Source organism: Osmerus eperlanus, chromosome 9 (assembly GCF_963692335.1).
Source record: "Osmerus eperlanus chromosome 9, fOsmEpe2.1, whole genome shotgun sequence".
Taxonomy (NCBI): Eukaryota; Metazoa; Chordata; class Actinopteri; order Osmeriformes; family Osmeridae; genus Osmerus; species Osmerus eperlanus.
The window spans coordinates 2778176-2802887 of record NC_085026.1 but is presented as its reverse complement, the minus strand read 5'-3'; the positions used below and the strand labels follow the sequence as shown (position 1 = coordinate 2802887).

At 48.5% G+C, this 24712-nt stretch overlaps 1 protein-coding gene across 2 annotated transcripts; it reads left to right on the top strand.

Moving 5' to 3' along the window:
* Positions 1-32: 32 nt before the first annotated feature.
* On the top strand, positions 33-23642 carry rps6ka5 (ribosomal protein S6 kinase, polypeptide 5). 2 transcript variants are annotated; one of them, XR_009931333.1, is made up of 18 exons: positions 33-343; positions 2437-2508; positions 2657-2875; positions 3397-3512; positions 3737-3838; positions 4277-4360; positions 4497-4600; positions 5075-5225; positions 5356-5517; positions 7049-7174; positions 7563-7696; positions 7858-7951; positions 9575-9745; positions 10093-10284; positions 15663-15813; positions 16507-16670; positions 16942-21732; positions 22012-23642. XR_009931333.1 is itself a non-coding variant. In XM_062468653.1 (17 exons), the coding sequence occupies exons 1-17, from the start codon at positions 286-288 to the stop codon at positions 17221-17223; spliced, it is 2382 nt and encodes a 793-aa protein (XP_062324637.1). In that variant the 5' UTR covers positions 33-285; the 3' UTR covers positions 17224-23642. The 2 variants fall into 2 exon arrangements, 1 of the variants encoding a protein (XP_062324637.1); XM_062468653.1 differs by having other exon boundaries at positions 16942-23642.
* Positions 23643-24712: the final 1070 nt, after the last annotated feature.

The window sequence follows — 24712 nt, the reverse complement described above, 5'->3', positions numbered from 1 at the left end:
CCAATCACAGCTCTTGGGGGGCTTGGTTGTGAGGGCAGTGGTGGTGTGGCAGTAGCTACCTTGTGCTGTAATATGGATTTCATGTGTACACCTTTTTGTCTTGGCTTGTTCCGAGACAGTATTTCTTTTTAGTTTACAAGTTTGACAACATAGCTGGGTGGCCAAATTCTGCCTCTGTAATACTGTAAAACGACATCGTTTGAAGACTTGCTAGCAAGGTAAAAAGCTAGCTAGTCTTGCTACCTATCTTCATAAATTTGGAATTGGAATATTATTCCATCTTCGATGGAGGGATCTTCAAAAGAAGGTGACCTGTTTACTGTGAAACACGAGCTGAAAAACGGTAAGTTTAAGTTGGGTGTCTACGTTTAGTAAGCTATATTGAATCTGCTAAGCCACTGTCTGCATTTTTTACAAAACGACATATGTGGAGTATTGCACTGTACAGTACACTTGTTCAGTTGACCACACATGATCTAGCTAGCTAACACACCAGCTAGCTGCAGAACTGTAGCTTGCATAGTTGCCAGATACCCACCTAGCTGGCACGAGTCTAAGGAATTAATTCATTGCTGGGGTTTGCAAAAGCTGGCAAGCCTAGTCAAAAGAGAAAAAGAAGTCTAGACGTGATAATGTAGCGCTTTAGCGTTAGCTTAGCCATGATCTGACAGTAGCTCAGCCACTGCTGCGACACAACACTGTAACTGAACCTGTTAACGTGTATCTGTTAGCAAGGCTGTATTTGCTGTTTAAGTTTACCCATTTATTATCATGTTCTTCACGTTAGATAACTGACGTGCCGTGTAACTTGGCTGGTCACTTACTTTTCTCCAAAGTTTTGAAAGAGCGGGACACGTCGCAGCTAACAATCAACGCCAAGAGTGGGCGGTTCGGTTAGCAAAGGTTATCTAGGAACGTTTGTCATTTTTCTTAGGTGGTGTTAACTTGGCCCTTTTGTAGTGGCGACATTTAGTAGTGGGTGTGTAGCCAACTACTCCCTTTTTAAATGCAGCTGCCATTTTCTAACAGTGCAGCCAATTGCACTCTGCTCTCTCAACATGTATTCAAGATTGCAGTACCGGTTGAGTTGAGTTGGATTGCTTTCCCTCCAATTTGGCATCTGTCTCTCAGCATCAGGGCACATCACGAATTCCCAGCGTCACCCGTGTACTGTATACTGTCCCAATCAAATATGCTTTTTTTTTTGCTTTGCTTTGACGCTTCATCTCAGCCAGTATGTCCTCATACCGTTCAAAGACCATTATTGATGGATATTGCTATATGCTTCTGTTCATGGCAGGATATGAGGCACCTCTGTTTTACTGTACACGAAAGGGTGGGCCTGACCTTGTTCCTTGACAGGCAATGTTTTCTGTCCCGACAGTGACCTACTAAGTGTGCCTTGTTGTCAGCGGCCAACAGTAATGACAACATACTAATAGATGCTCTTTTTTCATCAGTGGCTTCCTTGATCATCAAACCTTGTTTCATCAAGGAATATAAAGTCCCGGTTTATCACTTTTCAAGTTTTCAGGGATGCCCACAATGAGTAAACATCACACAATAGGCTTTTATGGTGGCCCCTTTAATAAAGAGGACGATTCATGTAATTTCCTGCTGTAGGGTACCATGCTACCATCCAGCCGACCCTCTTTTGCATAGAGATACCTCCAGTCATGAGGCAGTGGTCTGAATACCCCAGTCAAATCTATTAATAAACATTGAATTCACTGTGTACTCGAGGAGGTGTTACGTATCTCAAACCTCCGACCTCAAAGATGGCTGCCTGCACATGCTTCACTCACGCACTAATCCAGTCAGTGTCAGCAGCTTCATGTGTGAGGAGATGGAAATGACACTAAGTAGATGCTGTCTTGATAAGCCTGAGCTGTATGCAGCTTCTCTTTTACTATCTAGGCCTACACTCGTGCAATGTCAGAGGTAGACTGAGAGATGAGATCTCATCTACCCTGGTTGCTTTCTATCTGGAGTGTGAGCCAGAAGGGATGTGTTCACCACAATACACATGTCAGAAGAAGCAGTATGGCTGGTGAGCTGAGCTGGGCCAGACCGCACATGAGCAGAGCAGACAAGAGCTCGAGCTCTGTTGCACTGCCAGTGCCAAAACTCAGAAAAGGCTGTTTTCCCAACATGGCCATTCTGTTTTTGATGTGGGTTGCCCTATGTGTTATTCATGTGTCAGGACATATTTATTTGTATGTCAATGGCTCGTCAATGGAGCCAAATGGACACATGATCAAAAACGAGTTATGTTGCACCCTCTCGCTCTGTCTTGTTCCTCTTTCCTGTTTCTGTCTCTTCTGTTCCTCTCTCTCTCTCTTTATCCCTCCCTTCCTTTCCCCTCTTTCTATCTGCCCTCTGTCTCTGTCTCCCTCTGTCCCTACCAACCATGTGTGTTTTTCTCTGTGCCCACAGCCAATCTGACAGGCCATGTGGAGAGGGTGGGCATTGAGAACTTTGAGCTGCTGAAGGTGCTGGGCACAGGAGGTGAGTGACCACGCTCAACTCCAGGTCAGCTCCGGGGGGGCTGGTCTGTCACAAATCCCACAGCAAAAATACCCTCTGTAGCGCCCGGCCTTCTCCTTTCTCCTCGCCCGTCATCCCTCCCTCTCTCTCCCCCCCCCCCCTCGGTCAGCTTACGGCAAGGTGTTCCTGGTCCGCAAAGTCAGCGGGCACGATGCGGGGATGCTGTATGCCATGAAGGTGCTGAAGAAGGCCACCATCGTACAGAAGGCCAAGACAGCAGAGCACACGCGCACCGAGAGGCAGGTGCTGGAGCACATCCGGCAGTCTCCCTTCCTGGTCACCCTGCACTACGCCTTCCAGACAGACACCAAGCTGCACCTCATCCTGGGTCAGAAGCGTTCCTGTTTCTATTTGTCTTGCTGAAGGGAGAAAGGAGGTGTAGTTGTTGGTTAGTCCATGTTTCAATGGACTATTCTCATCAGTTATCTCCATCACTGCTCCATATGGCGTTAATTACAGGGCTTCGGTAAAACATTTTAATAAATAAAAAAGAATTAAAGAGTCTTTAGTCAATTTGAAAACCATTGGAGACAGACAAGCTGGTGCTGACTTAAAGCGACCTATTGAGGATTTGATTAAAACAACACTGTTGTACACTGGTACAACAGTGTACAACAGTGTCACCAAAGTACACTGGTCCTCTTTGTATGGGTTATTTGTGATTGTCTTGTGTACATCATGTGACAATCCCTATCCAAATAAATAAAAAAATGCGGCACCACAGTACAAAACAGGAAGTATGATTCTAAAATATACAGTAGGGATGTCTAGCCAGGCCAGAGGATATCTTGATTTCCCTACAACAGATATGGATTTCTCCCCCCCCCCCCCCCCCCCCCCCCCCGGCAGATTATGTGAATGGTGGGGAGCTTTTCACACACTTGGTCCAGAGGGTTCGCTTCAAGGAGCAGGAAGTGGCTCTTTACAGTGGAGAGATCGTGTTGGCGCTGGAGCACTTACACCAGGTACGCTGCTCCTGTCTGGCAGCGCTTCACTCCATCACCCTCAACATATAGCCTACTATTTAGCTTTTTAATGTACGACATCTTTTTAACACTCTTATTCTACTTACCTGTGCAGTAATATAGGTCAGTGGGGAGCAAAAAAAAGAATGTCTTCTCAAATGGGACAATTAGTGCTTGGCAGACCTCACTCACCCTAGCTGTTTTTTTGTTCTCCCATGATGCAGCTGGGGATCGTGTATCGAGACCTGAAGCTGGAGAACATCTTGATGGACTCCAGCGGGCACGTTGTGCTCACAGATTTTGGCCTCAGTAAAGAGTTTGATGACGTGAGTGTGCGTTGTTGTCCTGCAAAGTTTACGAACGTTACCATGCGATCGTAGATCATGTGTTTTAATGCCTCCACTTGACGACGGTAAAGAAAACCGTCTTAAGTAAACTTGTGTTGAACTATGAAAAACGAATGTTTCTTTTTCGCATGAGAAGGGAGAGCGGAGCAAACGCGTGGTCTCTCTTCAGCTAATGGATGAGTGTTTATCCTGGGCCAACGACCACCCACAACCACGCTGGGAATGTTTCTGAATGCAGCCCATACACTGCTCTGTTTCATCTCCAACATTCTTCAAAATACCTCGTTCTGCGCTGACAGACGTGAACGAGTTTGAGAAGCTTTTTTTTTTACAGACCCAGGGATGTAAACACTGTGTGTCTCTGTGTGTGATTCGGTGTGTGCTTCTGTGTGTGTGTGTGTGTGTTGCTTCACACAGGTGGAGAGAGCGTACTCTATCTGTGGCACCATTGAATACATGGCCCCAGAGATAGTGGAGGGGGGGGAGTCTGGTCATGACAAGGTAAGTCTTAACGCTGCGGTACTGCCAACAAACATTATTTGCCTGACAGAAAAAAAAGTTTCATACAAAAATGTACAATTTGACATCATATCCTGTCCCGGATGTCGACTGGGGCATTAAAAACGACGTTTTCCAGGCGGTGGATTGGTGGAGCCTTGGTGTGCTGATGTACGAGCTCATGACGGGCGGATCGCCGTTCACTGTCGACGGAAACGAGAACTCCCACACAGACATCGCCAAGTACGCATGCTTTCACGTTCTCCACACAGAAAACGAGGCGGTTTGCAGCTCTGCTGCTCTTAAGACAAAACATCTCTGGGGCCATATACTGTTTCAATGAGGAGCATTTGAATGATTAGGGATTCATTTTGGTGTTGTGCTTTGGACCGTTGCCTCAATTACCACCGCCATCTGTCCATGTGTACTCTTATCTAAACGTTAGGACAGTATAATAAAGCTGGATACAATAAATAGTCAAAGAGACTTCCCTTATAAAGCATGTTTTCTACCACAACAGTACTCGGTGCTTTACATTTTTCCATCTCATTCACCCGTTCGCACACACACACACACACACTTAAACCTTGCTCAACACTTAGACAGGAAGAGCCAGGGATCAAACCACCAAGCCTGCGGTTACTGGATGACCCGGTCTACCCTTTGAGCCACAGCCGCCCACCATGTAACCTTGATTCCCCCCCCCCCTGCTCTCAGGAGGATCTCCAAGAAGGACCCTCCGTTTCCCAAAGACATGGGCCCGCTGGCCAAAGACCTCATCCAGCGCCTCCTCATCAAGGACCCGAAGAAGAGGCTCGGCTCGGGCCCCTGTGGAGCAGAAAACGTGAAGAAACACCCCTTCTACCAGGTGCTCTCCCTCTCTCTCCTTGTCAGCCTCTCTGTAGGCCTCGCTCGTCCATCCCAAAGGAGTGTTTCTGGACAAATGAAAGTGAGAGTTTGACTTACAAACGATCTCTCTTGGTCCGAATCCCCTTTAGAAAATTAACTGGGAGGACCTGGCAGCCAAGAGGGTCCCCGCCCCCTTCAAGCCGGTGATCCGGAATGAGCTGGACGTCAGTAACTTTGCAGAAGAGTTCACAGAGATGGACCCCACCTACTCCCCTGCAGCCCTGCCCCAGAACTGTGACCGCATCTTCCAGGTGAGGGGGGGGGGGGGGGGGGTGGCGATTGGAGGGGATTGGGGGGGGGCAGGTGAAGGTTGGAGGGGGGGGGGGCAGGGGGTGGAGGTGGAGGGAGTGATGGTTGAAGGGGGAGGGTAACGATAGTAGGGTTGGGGGGGTAGAAGGGGATGGGCAAGGGTTTGAGGGGAGTTGGGGAGGGGGTTAGGGGGTGAGGGAATGTTGGGGGGAGGGGGGGTTGAGGGTGTAGCCCCCCTCAGCCTCAGAGGCTGGGGAATAAGGAGAGCACTCACGTAAACTGTTTTGATATGTGGAAGCAGGGCTCTCGTGCTCAGCTTGGCTATATTTGATCTCTGTCATCTATTGAACCCATCAAGTGAAGTTTGGAAAATCCTCAATAGTTTGATTTATGTCAACACCAGCTTGTCTGTCTCCAATGGTATTCAAATAGACTAAAGACTCTTTTTCCCCCCCTTTTTTAATTTCCTTCTTTTTTTTACCGAAGCCCTGTAATTATTGCCATATGGAGCTGTGATGGAGATAACTGATGTGAAAGAGCGTGTGTGATGGGGCTGCGAGCCCAGAGCTGACTGCCAGCTGATAGCTGTCTGATGTATTACATGAGATTCCAACTCTGATTGCCTTCTGGGTCCTTGAGCCTGGCGGATCAATAGATCCATTAAGGGTCTTCTCTCCTGGAATAAAAGGTTACAGTTTAACAGAATCACCATGTCTGCTTCGGTTACGCCTCAAACCTTTGATTGCCATCTCAGACTTGGCTTTTCCCCGTATCTGCCTTTCACATCAACTGACATTTTGTAGGCTTTATCATTTTCCAGCCCAGCAATTGGCGAGATAGCGGCTGCAATCCCAACTTTTAACCGCGTGCTTGCCCCCCCAATGCTACACAAAACAACATTAAATTGCATTAGTGTCCCGAGGCGTAATTTCACAGCATGGCAATCAAATATTGAAGCCTGGCAATTTAGGGCCCCTCTCATGCATTCATCCATCTATCCGTCCTTCCGTCCATCCATGGCTGCCGCCGCGCTCCACGCAGCTGTGTGTGTTGGGGGGGGGGTCTCAGTCGGAGAGCGAGAGAGAATGGGGTCCTGGATCCCAGGGCTTCCACAGCTGGATCCAGGCAGGGAGGGAGGGATGGAGGCAGGGAGGTGATGGAGGCAGGGAGGTGATGGAGGCAGAGAGGTGATGGAGGCAGGGAGGTGATGGAGGCAGAGAGGTGATGGGGGCAGGGAGTAAAGGAGGCAGATGGGGAGTAATGGAGGCAGGTGGGGAGTGATGGAGGCAGGAGGGAAGAGAGGACAGGTGGGGATTGATGGAGGCAGGAGGGAAGGGAGGACAGGTGGGGAGTGATGGAGGCAGGAGGGAAGGGAGGCAAGGCGGGGGGCATTGAGGGACGGAGCACCTGTCAATTCCTCTAACAACAGGACCAGGTGGTCTGACATGGACACCACATGTGATTATAAAGGTCCTACTTGTATTGGAAATGTGTTAATGATGTGTGTGCGGGTGTGTGTGTGTGTGTGAGCAGGGCTACTCCTTCATGGCTCCCTCCATCCTGTTCAAGAGGAACGTGGTGATGGACGAGCCGGCTCAGATGTGCGGGGGTTCTGACAGACCCGGCTCGGCCGCTGTCGCACGCAGCGCCATGATGAAGGTGAGGGGGCGAGCCTTTCTACACCTGCGAGCCTTTCTACACCTTCTACATTTACCTCCAAGTCCCTTCTAGAAACACTTAACAAGCTCTGGTTCTTGTCCTTGTGTAACGGTTTGGTTTGCCATCTTGGTCTATTAGTTTGAGCATTCTGTCTTTTCTTTACATTTAAAATATACATTTCTAAGTATAATGTTTTGGAGAAGTATGATCCTGTAGCTTTAAGCAGTATCCTTTAAGCTTCTGGATGGTGTGATGTGTGCTGTTAACGGCTGACTGGTCTCTCCAGTGAGGAGTGTGGTGTGGTGGCTGGTCTCTCCAGTGAGGAGTGTGGTGTGATGGCTGGTCTCTCCAGTGAGGAGTGTGGTGTGATGGCTGGTCTCTCCTCCAGGACTCTCCCTTCTACATGAGCTATGAGATGGACCTGAAGGAGAGCGCCCTGGGAGAAGGCAGCTTCTCCATCTGCAGGAGGTGCACTCACAAGAAGACTGGCCAGAAGTACGCCGTGAAGATCGTCTCCAAGCGGTACAGAACACTCTGACACACACACACACTGTCATACACACCCTGACAGGGTGTCTCTCACACATATGGTGTTGGGATCAGGGCTGGTCTTTCGGTGAAGTCAAGGGCAGTTGTCAGTTGTGGGTCTCTGAGCGGACACGGGTCTCTCTTGTCTGCCTCAGGATGGAGGCCCAGACGCAGAAGGAGATAGCTGCTCTGAAGCTCTGTGACGGCCACCCCAACATCGTCAAGTTGCACGAGATCTACCACGACCAGGTAGGTCCAGCTGAGGGTCTCTCTCTCTTTCTGGGTCTCTCTCTCTGTCTGGGTCTCTCTTTCTCTCTCTCTCTCTCTGGGTTTCTCCTCCCCCCCCCCCTCATCTGTGGAGACCACATCCTTGTGTGTCATTGTCAGAGAAGTAGAACAGAGTAGATGAGGACGGCAGTGAGAGGTCCAGTGGGACTTCTCCCTCTCTCCTTATCGTCCTACAAACATCTCCCCTCTCCTGTGGCTCAGGTAGAACTGCTTGCCCTGTTGCAGCAACAGTGTTACGTGCTACACTGACGGCCGCTACATGCATGGAGAGACCACAGTCTGAAGTCCTTCAGATCTGTCTTCACTCGATCAGACAAACAAGATGGCTGTTTGTGTACTGACTCTGGCGTCTGAGTAGAAGTGTCATTTGTTTGGGTGTGCGTGCAGGCGTGTGTCAGTATGTGTTTATGGTGTGTGTGTGTATGTAAGGGAGTGTGTGTTGCAGGTGTGTGTATGCGCAAGGGTGGGTGTGTGTGTGTCAGCATGTGTGTATGGCGAGTGTGTGTGAGAGTGTGTTGCAGATGACAGATTACTTGTATACATGAGAATGTGTGTGTATATGGAAGGGGTTTGTGTGTGTTTGTGTATGGAATGGCTGTGTTTGTGTGTGCGTGTGTATGGAAGTGGTCTGTATGTGTATGCAAGGGGTGTGTATAGGTGTGTGTGTGTATGGAAGGTGTGTGTGTGTGTATGGAAGGGGGGGGTGTGTATGGAAGGTGTGTGTGTGTATGGAAGGTGTGTGTGTGTGTATGGAAGGGGGGGGGGTGTGTATGGAAGGTGTGTGTGTGTATGGAAGGTGTGTGTGTGTGTGTGTGTATGGAAGGGTGTGTGTGTGTGTGTATGGAAGGGGTGTGTGTAGATGGCTGATATTGCTGAGGTTCATTAGCCCTGGCCCTTCAGGCTGAGGATCAGTACTCAAAGCAGAGGAGCGCTGTGGGGTTGTTACCGTGGCTCCCGGCCCCAGATCAAAGCACCGCCGCCTCGCCCTGCCTCGCCTTTGTTCCCCCGGTCGCGACGTTAATGAGAAACCCTACCCCGCAGGAACACACACACTCACACATGGCATGAACACACACACACACAGACAGGCACATGTACATGTACATGCACACACTCACACATGGCATGAACACACACGGAAGCACACACACAAACACATTACTCCCTGCCCACTTGGTTTGCCTTGTTCTGCTAGGGTTTGATCTCTGAATCCGCTCACAAGTGTTATTTTTGGGATGTTTCTGATGCTCTGGGAAGAATATCAAGCTGTGTGTCACTGTGCTTCGCCGTAGACAACATTTGCGCAGGTGCTTCCAGAAGCAAGATGGATTGGTGCTTGTAACTCCTCATCTAGCTCCAGCATATGGACTCATACGTGTGTGTCTTTGTGTCTATACGTTTGTTTGTGTGTGTGTGTGTGCGTGTGTGTGTATGTGTTGTTTGTGCGAGTGTGTGCGTGTGCATGGGCGTGTGTGTGTGCATGCGTGTGTGTGTGTGCATGCGTGTGTGTGTGTGCATGTGTGTGTGTGCGTGCATGCGTGTGTGTGTGTGCATGCGTGTGTGTGTGTGTGTGTGCGTGTCCAGCTGCACACCTACCTGGTGCTGGAGCTGCTGGGAGGCGGGGAGCTGCTGGAGAGGATCCGCAGGAAGCAGCACTTCAGCGAGACGGAGGCCAGCCGCATCATGAGGAGGCTGCAGTCGGCCGTCAGCCACATGCACGACGTGGGCGTGGTGCACAGGGACCTCAAACCAGAGGTACCGCACCCTGCCCGGGTCACGCTCCCTGACCCCCAGACACCTGGGTCACACACCCCTGGGTCACACACCTGAGACATACTCCCTGCCCCCTGGGTCATAATCCTTGGCACCCACATACACTTGACTGTATTTCATTGTTTTAAATAGTTCCAAGTATTGATTCATAAGTCAATAAACAAGACGATGTGTGGAACGGCAGTGTCTGTAGAAACGAATGTCTGTAGTTGGGGTTGACACCTCGCAACAATAATCCCATCGGTCTAGTTTTGTGTTTCTTTGTCTCGCCCCAGACTCCTCTATTAGGCGGGAAACCGGTCTGATGGCTTTCTCTGACCCCTTTGCAGAACCTGCTGTTCACGGACGACACGGAGAACTCGGAGATCAAGATCATAGACTTCGGCTTCGCTCGGCTCAAGCCGCCGGACAACCAGCTGCTGCAGACGCCGTGCTTCACTCTGCAGTACGCCGCCCCCGAGATCCTCAACTACGATGGCTACGACGAGTCCTGCGACCTCTGGAGCCTGGGGGTCATCCTGGTGAGGGGGACGAGGGAGGAGGAGCGGGGGGAGGATGGGACGAGGGAGGAGGAGCGGGGGGAGGATGGGGGGAGGGAGGAGGAGCGGGGGGAGGATGGGACGAGGGAGGAGGGGAGGGGGGAGGATGGGACGAGGGAGGAGGAGCGGGGGGAGGATGGGACGAGGGAGGGAGGGGAGGGGAGGGGAGGGAGGATGGGAAAGGAGAAAGAGAGGAGGTGGGGACTGGAGAGGGAGGAGGGAGAGGGAGGAGGGTGAAGGAGAAGTGGGGAAGGAGGAGGGGAGAGGGTGGAGGGAGATGGAGGTGGGACAGATCAGAGAAGGACAGAAAGAGAAGGGGAGGGGGGAGAGAGGACAAGGGAGGGGAGAGAGAGTTAGAGGAGGCTACAGGGAGAACGGCATTGAGGGGAAGAAAGAAAACATTTAAGGAGCAGGGGAGCGGAGAGGAGAGAACAAGAGAGAAGAAGAGAGATGGAGGAGGGGAGGGGGACCTAACAGGCCCCCATGCAGCCCTCAGCTCTGGCCCTGCAAGACGGGGCTGGATATGGGTCCAAATCCTGGATCAGACTGCCTAGTCGCCTGGTCTACATACTGGCACACACAAAGATAGCAGCTACTAATGATGGACAAGCTACCATAGCTGTGTGCTGCTTGCTGCCTCTGTTTTGCCAACATCCAGAGAACAGCCTGCCTCTTGTATTTCGTCAATCTTACGTTTACGACTTGTGTGTGTGCCTGTGTGTGTGTGTTGTTTTTTCCATCTATGTAGTGTGACACCTATCTTTATCTCCTGTTCAGAGCAGTGGCCTGTAGCATCCTTTAGTGTGCTGACACAGTAGAATATTTACCACAAAACCCAGTCTCTATTAACGGCTCCTCAGAGACCGGATCCACTCACAGTACTATAGAACCAGACTCTACCAGACTCTACTCACAGTACTATAGAACCAGATTCTACCAAACTCTACTCACAGTACTATAGAACCAGACTCTACCTGACTCTACTCACAGTACTATAGAACCAGACTCTACCTGACTCTACTCACAGTACTATAGAACCAGATTCTACCAAACTCTACTCACAGTACTATAGAACCAGACTCTACCTGACTCTACTCACAGTACTATAGAACCAGACTCTACCAGACTCTACTCACAGTACTATAGAACCAGATTCTACCAAACTCTACTCACAGTACTATAGAACCAGACTCTACCTGACTCTACTCACAGTACTATAGAACCAGACTCTACCTGACTCTACTCACAGTACTGTAGAACCAGACTCAACTCACAGTACCATAGAACCGGTCTTCACCAGCCATGTAGACGTGATTTTTTTCTTCCCGCCCGCCAGCGGGAAATGTCCGTCTCATTCAATGGCCTTCTTCTGAGAACTAAGAGCAGTAGAATAGAGAAAGCCAGCGAGAGAGGAAGATGAGGAGAGACTTCTCTCTCCGCTTGGCCTCTCATGCGTGAGGTGGTGCCCCCTGGGGGAGAGGGTAGAGTGGTGCGCCCCCTGGAGGAGAGAGAATCATGGGGGGTGCGCCCCCTTGGGGGAAAAAGGGGGAGGGCGGGGTGTCTCCCCCCCGCTGTATGGAGCTGTGATGAGATGGATCATGACAGCCTTTGTACAGAGTGCTCTGGAAGCATAGAGAGCCAAGGAGAGGGAGAGGAGACACACACACACACACACAGATGAGGAGAGATTAAAAAGCACTACTGAGCAAGCACTGCCAAAAGGGCTTTTTCTCTCTCTGTCACTAGCTCTCATCCTCTCTCTGTTTCTCTCTCTCTACTCTCTTTCTGTCTCTCTTTATCTCTCTCTCTCGCTCTCTTTGTATCTACTGAGAAATTAGCGGAAATTTGCAGCCATAATCAGGTCAAGGAGAGAGATTGCTGTAGGCTTCCACATACTGCTCACGCTGCACAAAAATGCCTGTGTTCAAATGTGTTGCTAACCGTACAGCTCATTGAAACAATGCTTCATTCCTCCAGAAAAATGATGCCATTAAAAGCTATAGCATCATGTGTACTTGCATATCTTTGGTATGTCATAGAATAAAGCAAAGATGCTGTGAAAACTGATTATTGCTCATTCTACAAAGATATTCTGAAATGGCCTGGACACATGTGTTGGCACCCTTTAGAAAAGATAAGAAAAAATAGCATCATATTGATTTTCCAAACCAATTTAGTTCTGTAATTTGTATCCCCCATGTCTTCAATCTTGTAATCAGTCATTCAGCCTATTTAAATGGAGGAACGTAGTCACTGTGCCGTTTGGTGTGCACCACACTGAACATGGACCAGAAACGGCAAAAGAGCCAGTTGTCTGAGGAGATCAGTTAGAAAATAATAGACAAGCTTGGTAAAGGTTACAAGACCATCTCCATGCAGCTTGATGTTTCTGTGATAACAGTTGCACATTTTATTCAGAAGTTCAAGGTCCATGGAACTGTGGCCAACCTCCCTGGGCACAGCTGCAAGAGGAAAATCGACCCCAGATGGAACAGAAGGATAGTGCGAATGGTAGGAAAACAAACCAAGGATGACTGCCAAAGAGGTACAAGCTGAACTCCAAGGTGAAAGTACTTCAGTTTTCTGATCGCACCATCTGTCACTTTTTGAGCGAGAGTGGCCTCCATAGAAGAAGACCCAGGAGGACTCCGATTCTGAAAGACAAACGTAAAAAAGCCAGACTTGAATTTGCTCAAATTCATATTGACAAGCCACAATCCTTCTTTTGGACAGATGAGTCAAACCTGGAGCTTTTTGGCAAGTCACATCAGCTCTGCGTTTGTGAAATGGAGGCTTTCAAAGAAAAGAACAGCACCCTTACAGTGAAACATGGAGGAGGCTCGTCATGGCCTGGCACTGCTTTGCTGTGCCTGGCACAGGGTACCTTGAATCTGTGCAGGACACAATAACATCTCAACATGATCAAGGCCTTCTGGAGCAACGTACTGCCCAGTGTCAGAAAGTTCTGTCTCAGTTGCAGGTCATGGGTCCACCAACAGGATAATTACCCAAAACACACATCTTAAAGCACAAGAATGGATAAGACAAGGCACCCATCAAACCTGAGCTAGCTGGAGCAGTTTGCTCAGGAAGAGCGGGCCAGACTACCTGTTAACAAGTGCAGAAGTCTCACTGAGCGCTACAGAGACGTTTGCAGTGATTGCCTGTAAAGGTTGTGCAACTAAATGGGGGAGTCAGGTGGCTGAGCGGTTAGGGAATTGGGCTAGTAATCTGAAGGTTGCCAGTTCAATTCCCGGCTGTGTCAAATTACGTTGTGTCCTTGGGCAAGGCATTTCACCCTACTTGCCTCGGGGGGAATGTCCCTGTACTTACTGTAAGTCGCTCTGGATAAGAGCGTCTGCTAAATGACTATGTAAATGTAAATATTCGGTTGTGTCATTTTTGTCCGTGCCATCTTCATTTGCTTTATTATTTTCAATAGTATGTTGGAAAACAAAATCAAAAGCAAAGTTTACATCACATTCAGCTGTACAGTGTTTGTAGTGCCCCTCTAGCTCTTCTCTGCTCTAGTTTTACTCTATATTGTACTATAGCTGTACTATACTTGATACGCAGATTTTCTATACATGTGTGAGGTTGTCTCTTGCTGTGGTCAAGAGGTCACGGAGCAGGCCTTGGACAATACACATATAGATCAAGGAATGTGCTAGGGTCAACTTAGGTTAAGTGCAAGATGCAGAGAATAGTACAAGCAATGATTGATGACCGCATCACCTGTGTGTTGTTTCTTCTGTGCATCAAGTTGTGGAATGAGTACCGTTTAAGGAGATGTTGTGATGGTAACTATATTTGTACAGTCCAGCCGTATATAAAGGACTTCTGAGAGACATGTTTTCTCACTCATGCCAACCACTCTGCCTGTCGTGGTGACGTGATCCGAGCAGCTCGACTTAATAAACAAAGTCAACTCTTTTCATTGTGGTGCTTTCCTTGGCCCCTCCTCTGACAGAAAATCATCTAACAATACTATAGCTGTACTATACTATAGCTGTACTATACTATCATATACCATAGCTGTACTATACTATAGCTGTACTATACTATACTATAGCTGTACTATACTATCATATACCATAGCTGTACTATACTATAGCTGTACTATACTATACTATAGCTGTACTATAATATAGCTGCGCTATACTATACTATAGCTGTACTAGGGCTGGGCGATATAAAAAAAAGGTGATATCTCGATATTGTCAAAATGTTTAAGATATTCAATATATATCTCGATATGTTTTCATTTGCATTTAAATAATAAAAAAGAGTTAGACCAGCTATTGTTACAAAGTACAACATGTGTAGTGCAAATTTAAGCAGTTGCCATAACATGGTTACTTGCAACTTGACAAAATGGACCTCATATGGAACAATTCATGCAGAGGTCCTTATGTGACAGGACAAGAAGAGAGCAAATGAAAGTGCCTGTGCGCGTGCAATTTTCAGTTTCTGCACATGCTCTTTGTGAGTATGTGCACAAACGGTGTCTGTGTGTGTCTTGTGTGTGTGTGAACACAGGAGCCAGACGGTGATCTTAAAACACAAGCAACACATTTATGTATATTCGATATATTCAAATTTTTTTCACATTTTACATTGTCGTCAAAATTATTGCGATATTCTCATTAATATTCGATATATCGCCCAGCCCTAAGCTGTACTATACTATACTATACTATGGCTGTACTATACTATAGCTGTACTATATATAGCTCTATTCTACCTGAGTATATTCTAGCTAGACTAGCTCTACTCAAGCTCTACTCTAGCTCTACTCTACTCTAGCTCTATTGTACTCTAGCTCTACTCTAGCTCTACTCTACTCTAGCTCTATTGTACTCTAGCTCTACTCTAGCTCTACTCAACTCAAGCTTTATTCTACTCTACTCTAGCTCTATTCTTCTCTAGCTCTATTTTACTCTAACTCTACTCTAGCTCTACTCTACTCTAGCACTATTCTACTCTACTCTAGCACTATTCTACTCTACTCTAGCTCCACTCTATTCTACTCTAGCTCTATTCTACTCTAGCTCTACTCTAGCTCTAATCTACTCTACTCTAGATCTATTCTACTCTATCTCTAGCTCTATTCTACTCTAGCTCTACTCTAGCTCTATTCTACTCTAGCTCTACTCTAGCTCTCTTCTTCTCTATTCTACTCTAGCTCTACTCTACTCTAGCTCTCTTCTACTCTAACTCTATTCTACCCTCAGACGGTGTTAAGTGGGTTCTAACAGTGGTTCTAACTGTGACTACCAGTGTATTTAACTGTGTTGACAGGGTTCTACCAGTGTCTCCAACAGTGGTTCTAACGGTGTGCTGTGTTGGTGTGGTTGCAGTACACCATGCTGTCAGGCCAGGTGCCCTTCCAGTGCCAGGGCACACGCACCAGCGCTGAGGAGATCATGAAGAAGATTAAGCAGGGCGACTTCTCCTTCCAGGGCGAGGCCTGGAGGAACGTGTCCCAGCAGGCCAAGGACCTCATCCAGGGTGAGGGCTGACTGTGACCATGTTGGTGACTTCATTACTGACCGTGTTAGTGACCGTGTTGGTGACCGTGATGGTGACCGTGTTGGTGACCGTGATGGTGACCGTGATGGTGACCGTGATGGTGACTGTGTTACTGACCGTGATAGTGATAGTGACCGTGATGGTGACCGTGTTACTGACCGTGATAGTGATAGTGACCGTGATGGTGACCGTGTTACTGACCGTGATGGTGATAGTGACCGTGATGGTGACCCTGTTACTGACTGTGATGGTGACCGTGTTACTGACCGTGATGGTGACCGTGTTAGTGTCTGTGTTACTGACCGTGTTAGTGACCGTGTTAGTGACCGTGTTGCTGACCGTGATGGTGACCGTGTTAGTGACCGTGATGGTGACCGTGTTAGTGTCTGTGTTACTGACCGTGTTAGTGACCGTGTTAGTGACCGTGTTGCTGACCGTGATGGTGACCGTGTTAGTGACCGTGATGGTGACCGTGTTAGTGTCTGTGTTACTGACCGTGTTAGTGACCGTGTTGCTGACCGTGATGGTGACCGTGTTAGTGACCGTGTTGCTGACCGTGTTAGTGACCGTGTTAGTGACCGTGTTGCTGACCGTGATGGTGACCGTGTTAGTGACCGTGTTACTGACCGTGTTGGTGACCTTGTTAGTGACTCCTCGTGTTCTCCTCTGCAGAGCTGCTGACGGTGGACCCTGACAAGAGGATCAAGATGTGTGGTCTGCGTTACAACGCCTGGTTGCAGGACGACAGCCAGCTGTCCTCCAACCCCCTGATGACCCCTGACATCCTGGGCTCCTCCACCGCCTCCGTCCACACCTACGTCAACGCCACCTTCAACGTAAGAGGGAGGGGTGCCAGTTGGAGGTGGAGCGAGGGGTTGGGGTGTGGTGGAGTTGTGGGGGTATGGTGGGGGACAGAGATTGTGGCTACATGGGTGTAGTTGGTGTTGCTCTGAGGTGTGTTGGTGATGACGTTTCACTTGGGTGTACTGGTGATGGTGTGTCTCTGAGGTGTGTCTGTGATGGTGTGTCTCTGAGCTGTGTTGGTGTTTGTCTCTGAGGTGTGTTCGTCTGACAAGCGTTTGTAAATGTGTTTTCTCTCCCATGCAGGCGTTCAACAAGTGTAAACGGGAGGGTTTCCGCCTGCAGACGGTGGACAAGGCGCCCCTGGCCAAGAGGAGGAAGATGAAGAAGACCAGCACCAGCACAGACACCCGCAGCAGTTCCAGCGAGAGCACCCACTCCTCCTCCTCCTCCTCCCAGTCCCAGGAAAAGACCTCCCCAGAGGGGGAGGCTTCCCCCCAGCCCTCTGGCAGCACCCCCGGGGGCATGCCCCTAACCCTGGCCATAGACCCCGACCATCTTCCGCCCCCGGCCCCGCCCGACCTTTGACTTCTAATACTGAGAGAACCAGGGAGACAGACTGCTTCGTAAAATTGGCCGAGGGACCTGAAACCGCATAAGAGACCTGTCTTTCTCTCTGGCGCTCTCTTCCTCTCTCTTTCTCTCTCTCTCTCTCTCCTTCTCTCACCCTTCTCCCTCCACTGGTTGTCAGCCCCATGCATGGACAAGTGCACGCCTCTAAACTAAGCATGCAGCAGATACAGCAATCACCTCTCAGACATCGCTAGCAATAGACCATCTCTCTCACACGCACACATGCACACATGCACACATACATACATACATACATACATACATACATACATACATACATACTGTACATACATGCTTACACACACACACACAGATCATTAATCAGGGATGTGATCAGGTCGTCACCAGTGTCCAGTGTAAAGGGCTGCCCTACTCCCCCAGGGCCACATGCTGGGGACAACTCTTCAGCCTCACCTGGGAGAGCAGCAGCTTTCTACCCTATGTCCACCTCTCTCACTTCTGTCCACCTCTATCTCTATCCATGTCCACTTCTGTCCACCTCTATCTCTATCCATGTCCACTTCTGTCCACCTCTATCTCTATCCACGTCCACTTCTGTCCACCTCTATCTCTATCCACGTCCACTTCTGTCCATCTCTATCCATGTCCACTTCTGTCCACCTCTATGTCTATCCACGTCCACTTTTGTCCACCTCTATCTGTATCCATGTCCACTTCTGTCCACCTCTATCTCTATCCATGTCCACTTCTGTCCACCTCTATCTCTATATCTGTCCATCTCTGTTTCGGTCTGCCCTGGTATTATCCTGCCATTTACTTTAAGGACTTACCTACGGTTTATATACACGGTCTAACCCAAAATGCAAGCCTTTGTCCTGCAGCTTACTGTAACTATGGGGAAAGCGGAGATAGTATATTTATATATGTGAATACAGAGACTGTAAATGATTTATTATATATATATATATTAGTCTATATATATGCTATATATATATATATATATATACAGGATATACATTGTTTTATCTTAATTTATTTATGTGTTTTTTTACATGGTCAGAACCCTAGTCTCTAGTCAAAAAACTGTTTTATCTCCTAAGGGAGAATTTCAAAAGCAGACAGCTAGGTGTTTTGGAATTCAAACTTCCTTTTCATCACTGTATCTAAGGAGATGTGCGTCCTCTCTTCCTGTTGTTTTCACGAGAGGCAGTTCAGTCAGCTCCCAGATCTAGGACACCATGACTGGTGTGTAGGTTCTTAGTCCTGCTCTGGGGAGGGGATTACAAATAAGGAAAGGACCGCGCTTGTTCAACCAAAATAACTTAATCACTGCAAAATGAACGCTTCGCTAGATAGATAAGTGATCGTCCTCAGAGAAGCAGCTGTGTTTAGCTCCCTGACATTCACTGGCACGGTACTTTGAGTGGTTTCGCTCATGAGCTAGCGTGACTTCTGGCCGGCTGATCTGATTGGCTGTCAGGCGGCAGCATCTGGCCCTGCAGAAGGACTGCTCTGCTATTGGCTCGGCATGTTTTGGGGACATTGCGCAACATCCCCAAGACTGGATGTTGGGGGTCACAGTGGGGGGCTGTGGAAAGAAATGGGGAGGATGGACACGGATAATGGGGTTGCTGGATCCCCCCCCACACTAAACCCATGATACCAGACCATATCATACCACACCAGATCATACCACACCAGACCATACCAGACCATATCATACCACACCAGATCATACCACACCAGACCATATCATACCATACCACACCAGACCATATCATACCATATCATACCACACCAGATCATACCACACCAGATCATACCACACCAGATCATACCACACCAGATCATACCACACCAGATCATACCACACCATACCATATCATACCATATCATACCACACCAGATCATACCACACCAGATCAGACCATACCATATCATACCACACCAGATCATACCACACCATACCAGACCGGACCACACCATACCACACCACACCAGACCATACCAGACCACACCGGACCGTACCGGACAGGACAATACCAGACCAGAAAGACAGTCACATGTACTGCAGTGGCACATAAGAAGCTGTCAGTCCACAGCCACGCTCGATGCCGCAGCTGTCAGCCTTGTGTGCGTGGAAAGGGATCCCAGTGATCCTGATGAAAACAGCCCTTCGGTCTGTCGTTCCCCCTGCGTGTCTGAGACAGCCCCTCACCCCAATGAGACAGCGTGTCCCAGCTCTCATCTATGGCTCCAGTCCCCAGTGATAGAACGGACACATCAGCCTCTTCTCTATCTTCTTCCAGTGCATTGTATTCAGAACTCAGAACCAAAGCATTAAAGAAAACTAATTTAGGTAGCTGCTAAAATCTGCATGAGGTTGTTCCTTTTTTTTTTATGCAAGTATGCAAAAAGATCCTTTACGTCACAGTTTGTGTTGGTGTAATTCTAAACGTGTCTGTACTGTGTGTTGTCCAGTACGAGTACAAGTCATTATGTGTGAGTACTTAAGCTTAGCGCTAAGTTGATACCAACCGTTTCCACGCTTTAAAACTATGCACAGATGTTCTGTGTCGTTCGGCTCCATCCTGTCGTGGAGGCCTCACCACGGAGGTCTTACACTGTGTAGAAAGAGCAGAGTCTACACATGTACTGTATACACACACACTCGCACGCAGAACATCTCAATATCACGGACTAAAAAGCCCCGACCTTGGAGCTGAACACGGCAAAGCTGTCGTCCGACTTAGTTCGCTTGAGTTGTCTTTTGCCGCATCATTAAGCCTCTTTTCCTTTGTTTGGGTGTATTAATAGCTCACAGAGAGGAAGGGGAAGGAGGGTGTCCTATATTGAACCCTCCCCAGGGAGACGGGCTCAGCTAGTTAGCATGGCTCAGCTCGGCGTGTTACCCAGCCTGGCCTCTCTATCCCTGGGAGCCAGCTCTGGTGGAGGCTGGGCGGTGCTGGGTTATCTGGTCCGCTCTTCCAACGAGCCAGACTCTTTGAAGAACAGCATGTTAGTGTGCCATCGAGTAGCAGAACTGAACCATTCTTGTGCGTCTGTTTTTCTTCTGTTGTTCAGAGACTCCATTTCTCTAGTGTCGATTTGTGTGCGCGTTATCCTTGCTCCCAGCTCGCTCAAGCACTCTGTTTAATGAGCTGTCTGTAGTCTGTCCTGGGTATTTTTTACAGTTAACAGTGGACCTTTTTGGCCTGTCTCATGCAAACAGGACATATTTGCTTGCCGTGTAGATTCCAGTGTGCTTTCCTGTTCTGTGGTGCTGCTGAGTCAGCAGCCTCTGTGTTCTGGGTCGTCAGCTTCAATACAAGTTGGCAGCACAGAGAATATTCCACCTTAGTCCAATTAACTCCGAATCAGTGTTTAATTGGCTGTCGGCTGATTAAATCAGCTGCAGTAAGGTCGTTCTGGGGTCACATTCAGGACAGATGGTTTGCTCAAGGCTCGGGTGGTGGAATGGATGGATGGGCAACTTTGAATGGGAGGAGCCTGAGGGGAAGTGGGAGAAGACTGCAGATTGTGGGAGGAGCCTGTAGAGGGTTAGCTGGTAGGTAGTAGGAGGTGGCTTCCTTCCCGAGCTTCTCAGGAGGCATCGTCCTGGAACTGAGGACCACCAGGAGATGGGCTCTCCTGGAGACCTAGCGCCCCGCAGGGCTGCTCTCCAACCCCGACTGACCTGGTCCACCTCCCCGCAGGGCTGCTTTCCAACCCAGACTGACCTGGTCCACCTCCCCGCAGGGCTGCTTTCCAACCCAGACTGACCTGGTCCACCTCCCCGCAGGGCTGCTTTCCAACCCAGACTGACCTGGTCCACCTCCCCGCAGGGCTGCTTTCCAACCCAGACTGACCTGGTCCACCTCCCCGCAGGGCTGCTTTCCAACCCAGACTGACTTGGTCCACCTCCCCGCAGGGCTGCTTTCCAACCCAGACTGACCTGGTCCACCTCCCTCAGCTGGCTGGTTGGACAGCCCTGAGGTGGGGCTCGGGCTGTGTATTGCTGTCCGTGGTCCTGAACCGGATCGACACAAAGCCATTCAAACCGCTGTTCTCCTCTAGAACACATTACCGTTGGCACATAATTCCTCCCCCACTTAGGCCTGCTTAGCGCACAGCACCCATACTCTGGCGTTGTCGGTGTGAAGGCACAGAGGGCCTGGGGGAAGTGTGTTTACCAACAGTCATTCGGCTGTCGCTATTGTCACACGCGATCCAGGGTCCATTTCGATGCCAAAATTTCATACTTGTTTGTGTCATGTAAGGTATTGGTTGATGCTATATTTTGGGATACTCTGTTCTCTTGCAGCACTGTAGCAGTTAGTTCTATTGACTTTGGGATATTTGCCAGTTGATATACTGTTGTTATCATGCAATTCAGCTTTAAGGTCAAAGTTTGCCCTCATTGGGGTTTTTCAAGTTCATCAGGTTTTTAATTCTCCCCGGAAAGGGATTTCGAGAGAGGACACACTGACAGATGAGACATTGGTTGATGGTGACTGCTCTCTGTTGGTCTGTGCAGAGCTTGATGGTTGGTTGTTCTGTGCAGAGCTTGATGGTTGGTTGGTCTGTGCAGAGCTTGATGGTTGGTTGGTCTGTGCAGAGCTTGATGGTTGGTTGGTCTGTGCAGAGCTTGATGGTTGGTTGGTCTGTGCAGAGCTTGATGGTTGGTTGGTCTGTGCAGAGCTTGATGGTTGGTTGGTCTGTGCAGAGCTTGATGGTTGGTTGGTCTGTGCAGAGCTTGATGGTTGGTTGGTCTGTGCAGAGCTTGATGGTGACGGCCCTCTGTTGGTCTGGAGCCAGTTTTGGAGAGCACCACTGCTCGCTCTGTAGTGACTGCGATGATGCTGTTGTGGATACCTGCATGGTGCAGGACTGCAGACACACCACGGATGCAACCAGACAAGGAATCACACACCGTTCTATCTCTGCTTTACCAGGAGAAATGCACAGTACATTCTCCCCCTATCAATCAAACAGTCCAAGCTTGTTTTAAGTTGAGATCATTTGACATCAGTCTATGTGGTTATAGGGTTCTTTAATAGTCCATTTGGATTATTCTGTTGTGAGAGCATAATGGTTCATTGTGATTTCATCAATTCATTGCGATGGTTAATAATTTTGATGTCATAATGCAGGGATGTCACAATAATCCATTGTGATGTCACAATGCAATGACATCACAAAGCTCTGTTGTTGCTGGGGGTCTTCTCTCTGTTCTAAGTGTAAACCTCTTGAATGTGTTTCTCTTCTATTAGAGTTATAGGGTCTCCTGCATCGAAATATCTGTGGTGTTTTGTTCCCATGAAGGGACCTCTAAAGGGATCTTAGTATGGAGACCTCATCGATTGGGAAGTTACTGTTGACCTAATGTGAATCAGATGCAATTTCATTTGACCAAGATTTCCATTTTGTTAGGCGAACGAACAGCCTTTAGTTTACCAAAGGTCTAATTCAGAAACTATCTTACTATCAGTACATGTGGGTACGTCACACAGCATTCATAGTATGAAATATGTATTTATTACTCGTATTTAACATTCGGTCTTATCCCTCATAACGTGTGGTTTGTGGTCCTCCTGTTGTCTTGCACTCAAGGGAAACATTTTTTCCAAGAGAAACCACAAGAGGGCAGTGTGTACTAGTGTCTCGAGCTCCTTGGCCTTTAGTCTGTGACTGCTCTCACTGTGCTGCATCAGCTCTAGATTTGATATCTATCAGATGAGTCTCCAGATAAGAGAACGACATTTGGAAAAGCTTATATATCATTATATTTGATTTTTTGGGTGTATCTAGCTGGGCTAGAAATCTACATGCGATAAATGAATCACTTTGGAATTGGTATAGTCGATGGGGGGGGGGGGAATTAACGTTTCCAAAATTGGATTATTTTTATTTTGTGTGTCTTAAAACAGCTGTAGATAATGTACATGCTAAGTCATAGCCAAGTCTAAATTATAGGACCTTTAAAACATAGTGAAACTGCATGTGTGCAGGTGCTTGGTCTTGAGACCCAGATGATAGACCACAGTGTGTACTGAAGAGCCAAACTGTTTCTACTGCATTTCTACTGTCTGGAGTATGCTAGGGACAGCCTTGGTGTGGGCCTTGCTGTGATTGGCTGGAGCCCAGTTGAATCAACTCGGTTTCTAACAATGGACAATAAGGGAGTGTGTGCGTATTTTGTAAAATAATTCTGTTCAAATCAAGTATTGTTTGTGTTTGCAGATTTTGCCTGTCCTGTGGTTTGATATATGTGTTTGAAGACATGTTTATCTGAGAAAAAAAGTAAAGGGCTTTAAGGTTTTTGAATCCTTTCTACCTGTAGAAAATAATATAATACTGTTACTGTTTGTCACATGTTCAAATGTTGAAATAAAATTTCTAAGTTCACAAACTCTTGGCTGCTTGATGTCTTGTCTTTTGAGGATCACCATTATTATGGTAGTGACTCCACAGCTGAGAGAGTAAGGCATGGCTGGTGAGAGTGAAATAGGGACAGGTCAGGGAGGGGAGGGGCAGGGCAGTGGGAGGGGGCAGGGCAGTCCTCTGGGTAAACAGGCGCAGTGGCAGGGTATGATGGAGGAGTTCAGCCTTTAAAGGTTTCAGAGGGAGAGTGTGTGTGTGGGTAGTACGCTAGGCTGGACTACAGTGGAGAGAAGGGCTTTTGGATCCTTGGAACTGGAACACATTCCCCTTTTGTTGCCCCTGCGGTTGTGACTGGCTCGCCCCGGAGCCTGATGATGATGAGGCTGTTTCTATTCTTCCCTCTCCCTTCTCCCCCCTCCCTTCCTCCCCATCCTGTTCCCAAAGCGACTGGCATTCCTGGGGGCCACCAGGGAAGCAGCTTTAGAGGAGGGCCACAGGCTCCTGGGTGGCCCCCGGACCCCCCGAACCAAGGGGGAGGAGACAATGTCTTATTAATTGACTGGGCGTCTTGGCCAGAGTGCAGGAATTTGGTAGAATGAGGAGGGGAGAGGGTCGGGGAGAGGGGGACTGAGAGGTGAGGAGAGGGAGGTGGGATGAGGACCCCCGGTTTGGCCCCATCCCAGATTTATTTCATTTTAATTCACATTCGTAGGAGGAAACGATCTACTGGAATAATTGGAGCCACATTGTCAATCAGGGAGCAAATCTAATTTTGTCAAAGGCAGGGGATTTAATTAGCTTGACATTCAACAAGCTACAAGTAACTCCTTGTAACTCTGTCAGTACCAGGTTTGAGGATCAGTGTCCAGACACAACTTATATGGAAATAAGCCAATAGACATTAAAGTAGTCTGGATAGAGATCAGAGACAGATAGGCACTAAGACTCAGGTCGAGTTGTGAAGTTGAGATGGTGTAGGTTTGATGAAGGGGGACAGTGGGAGGGGAAAAGTGCAGCTTCTCCCATGATGCCCCCCCCCCCCCCCCCAGGTGTCACAACACTAATCCCCATTAGCACTAATGGAGAGCTGCCATTGTTC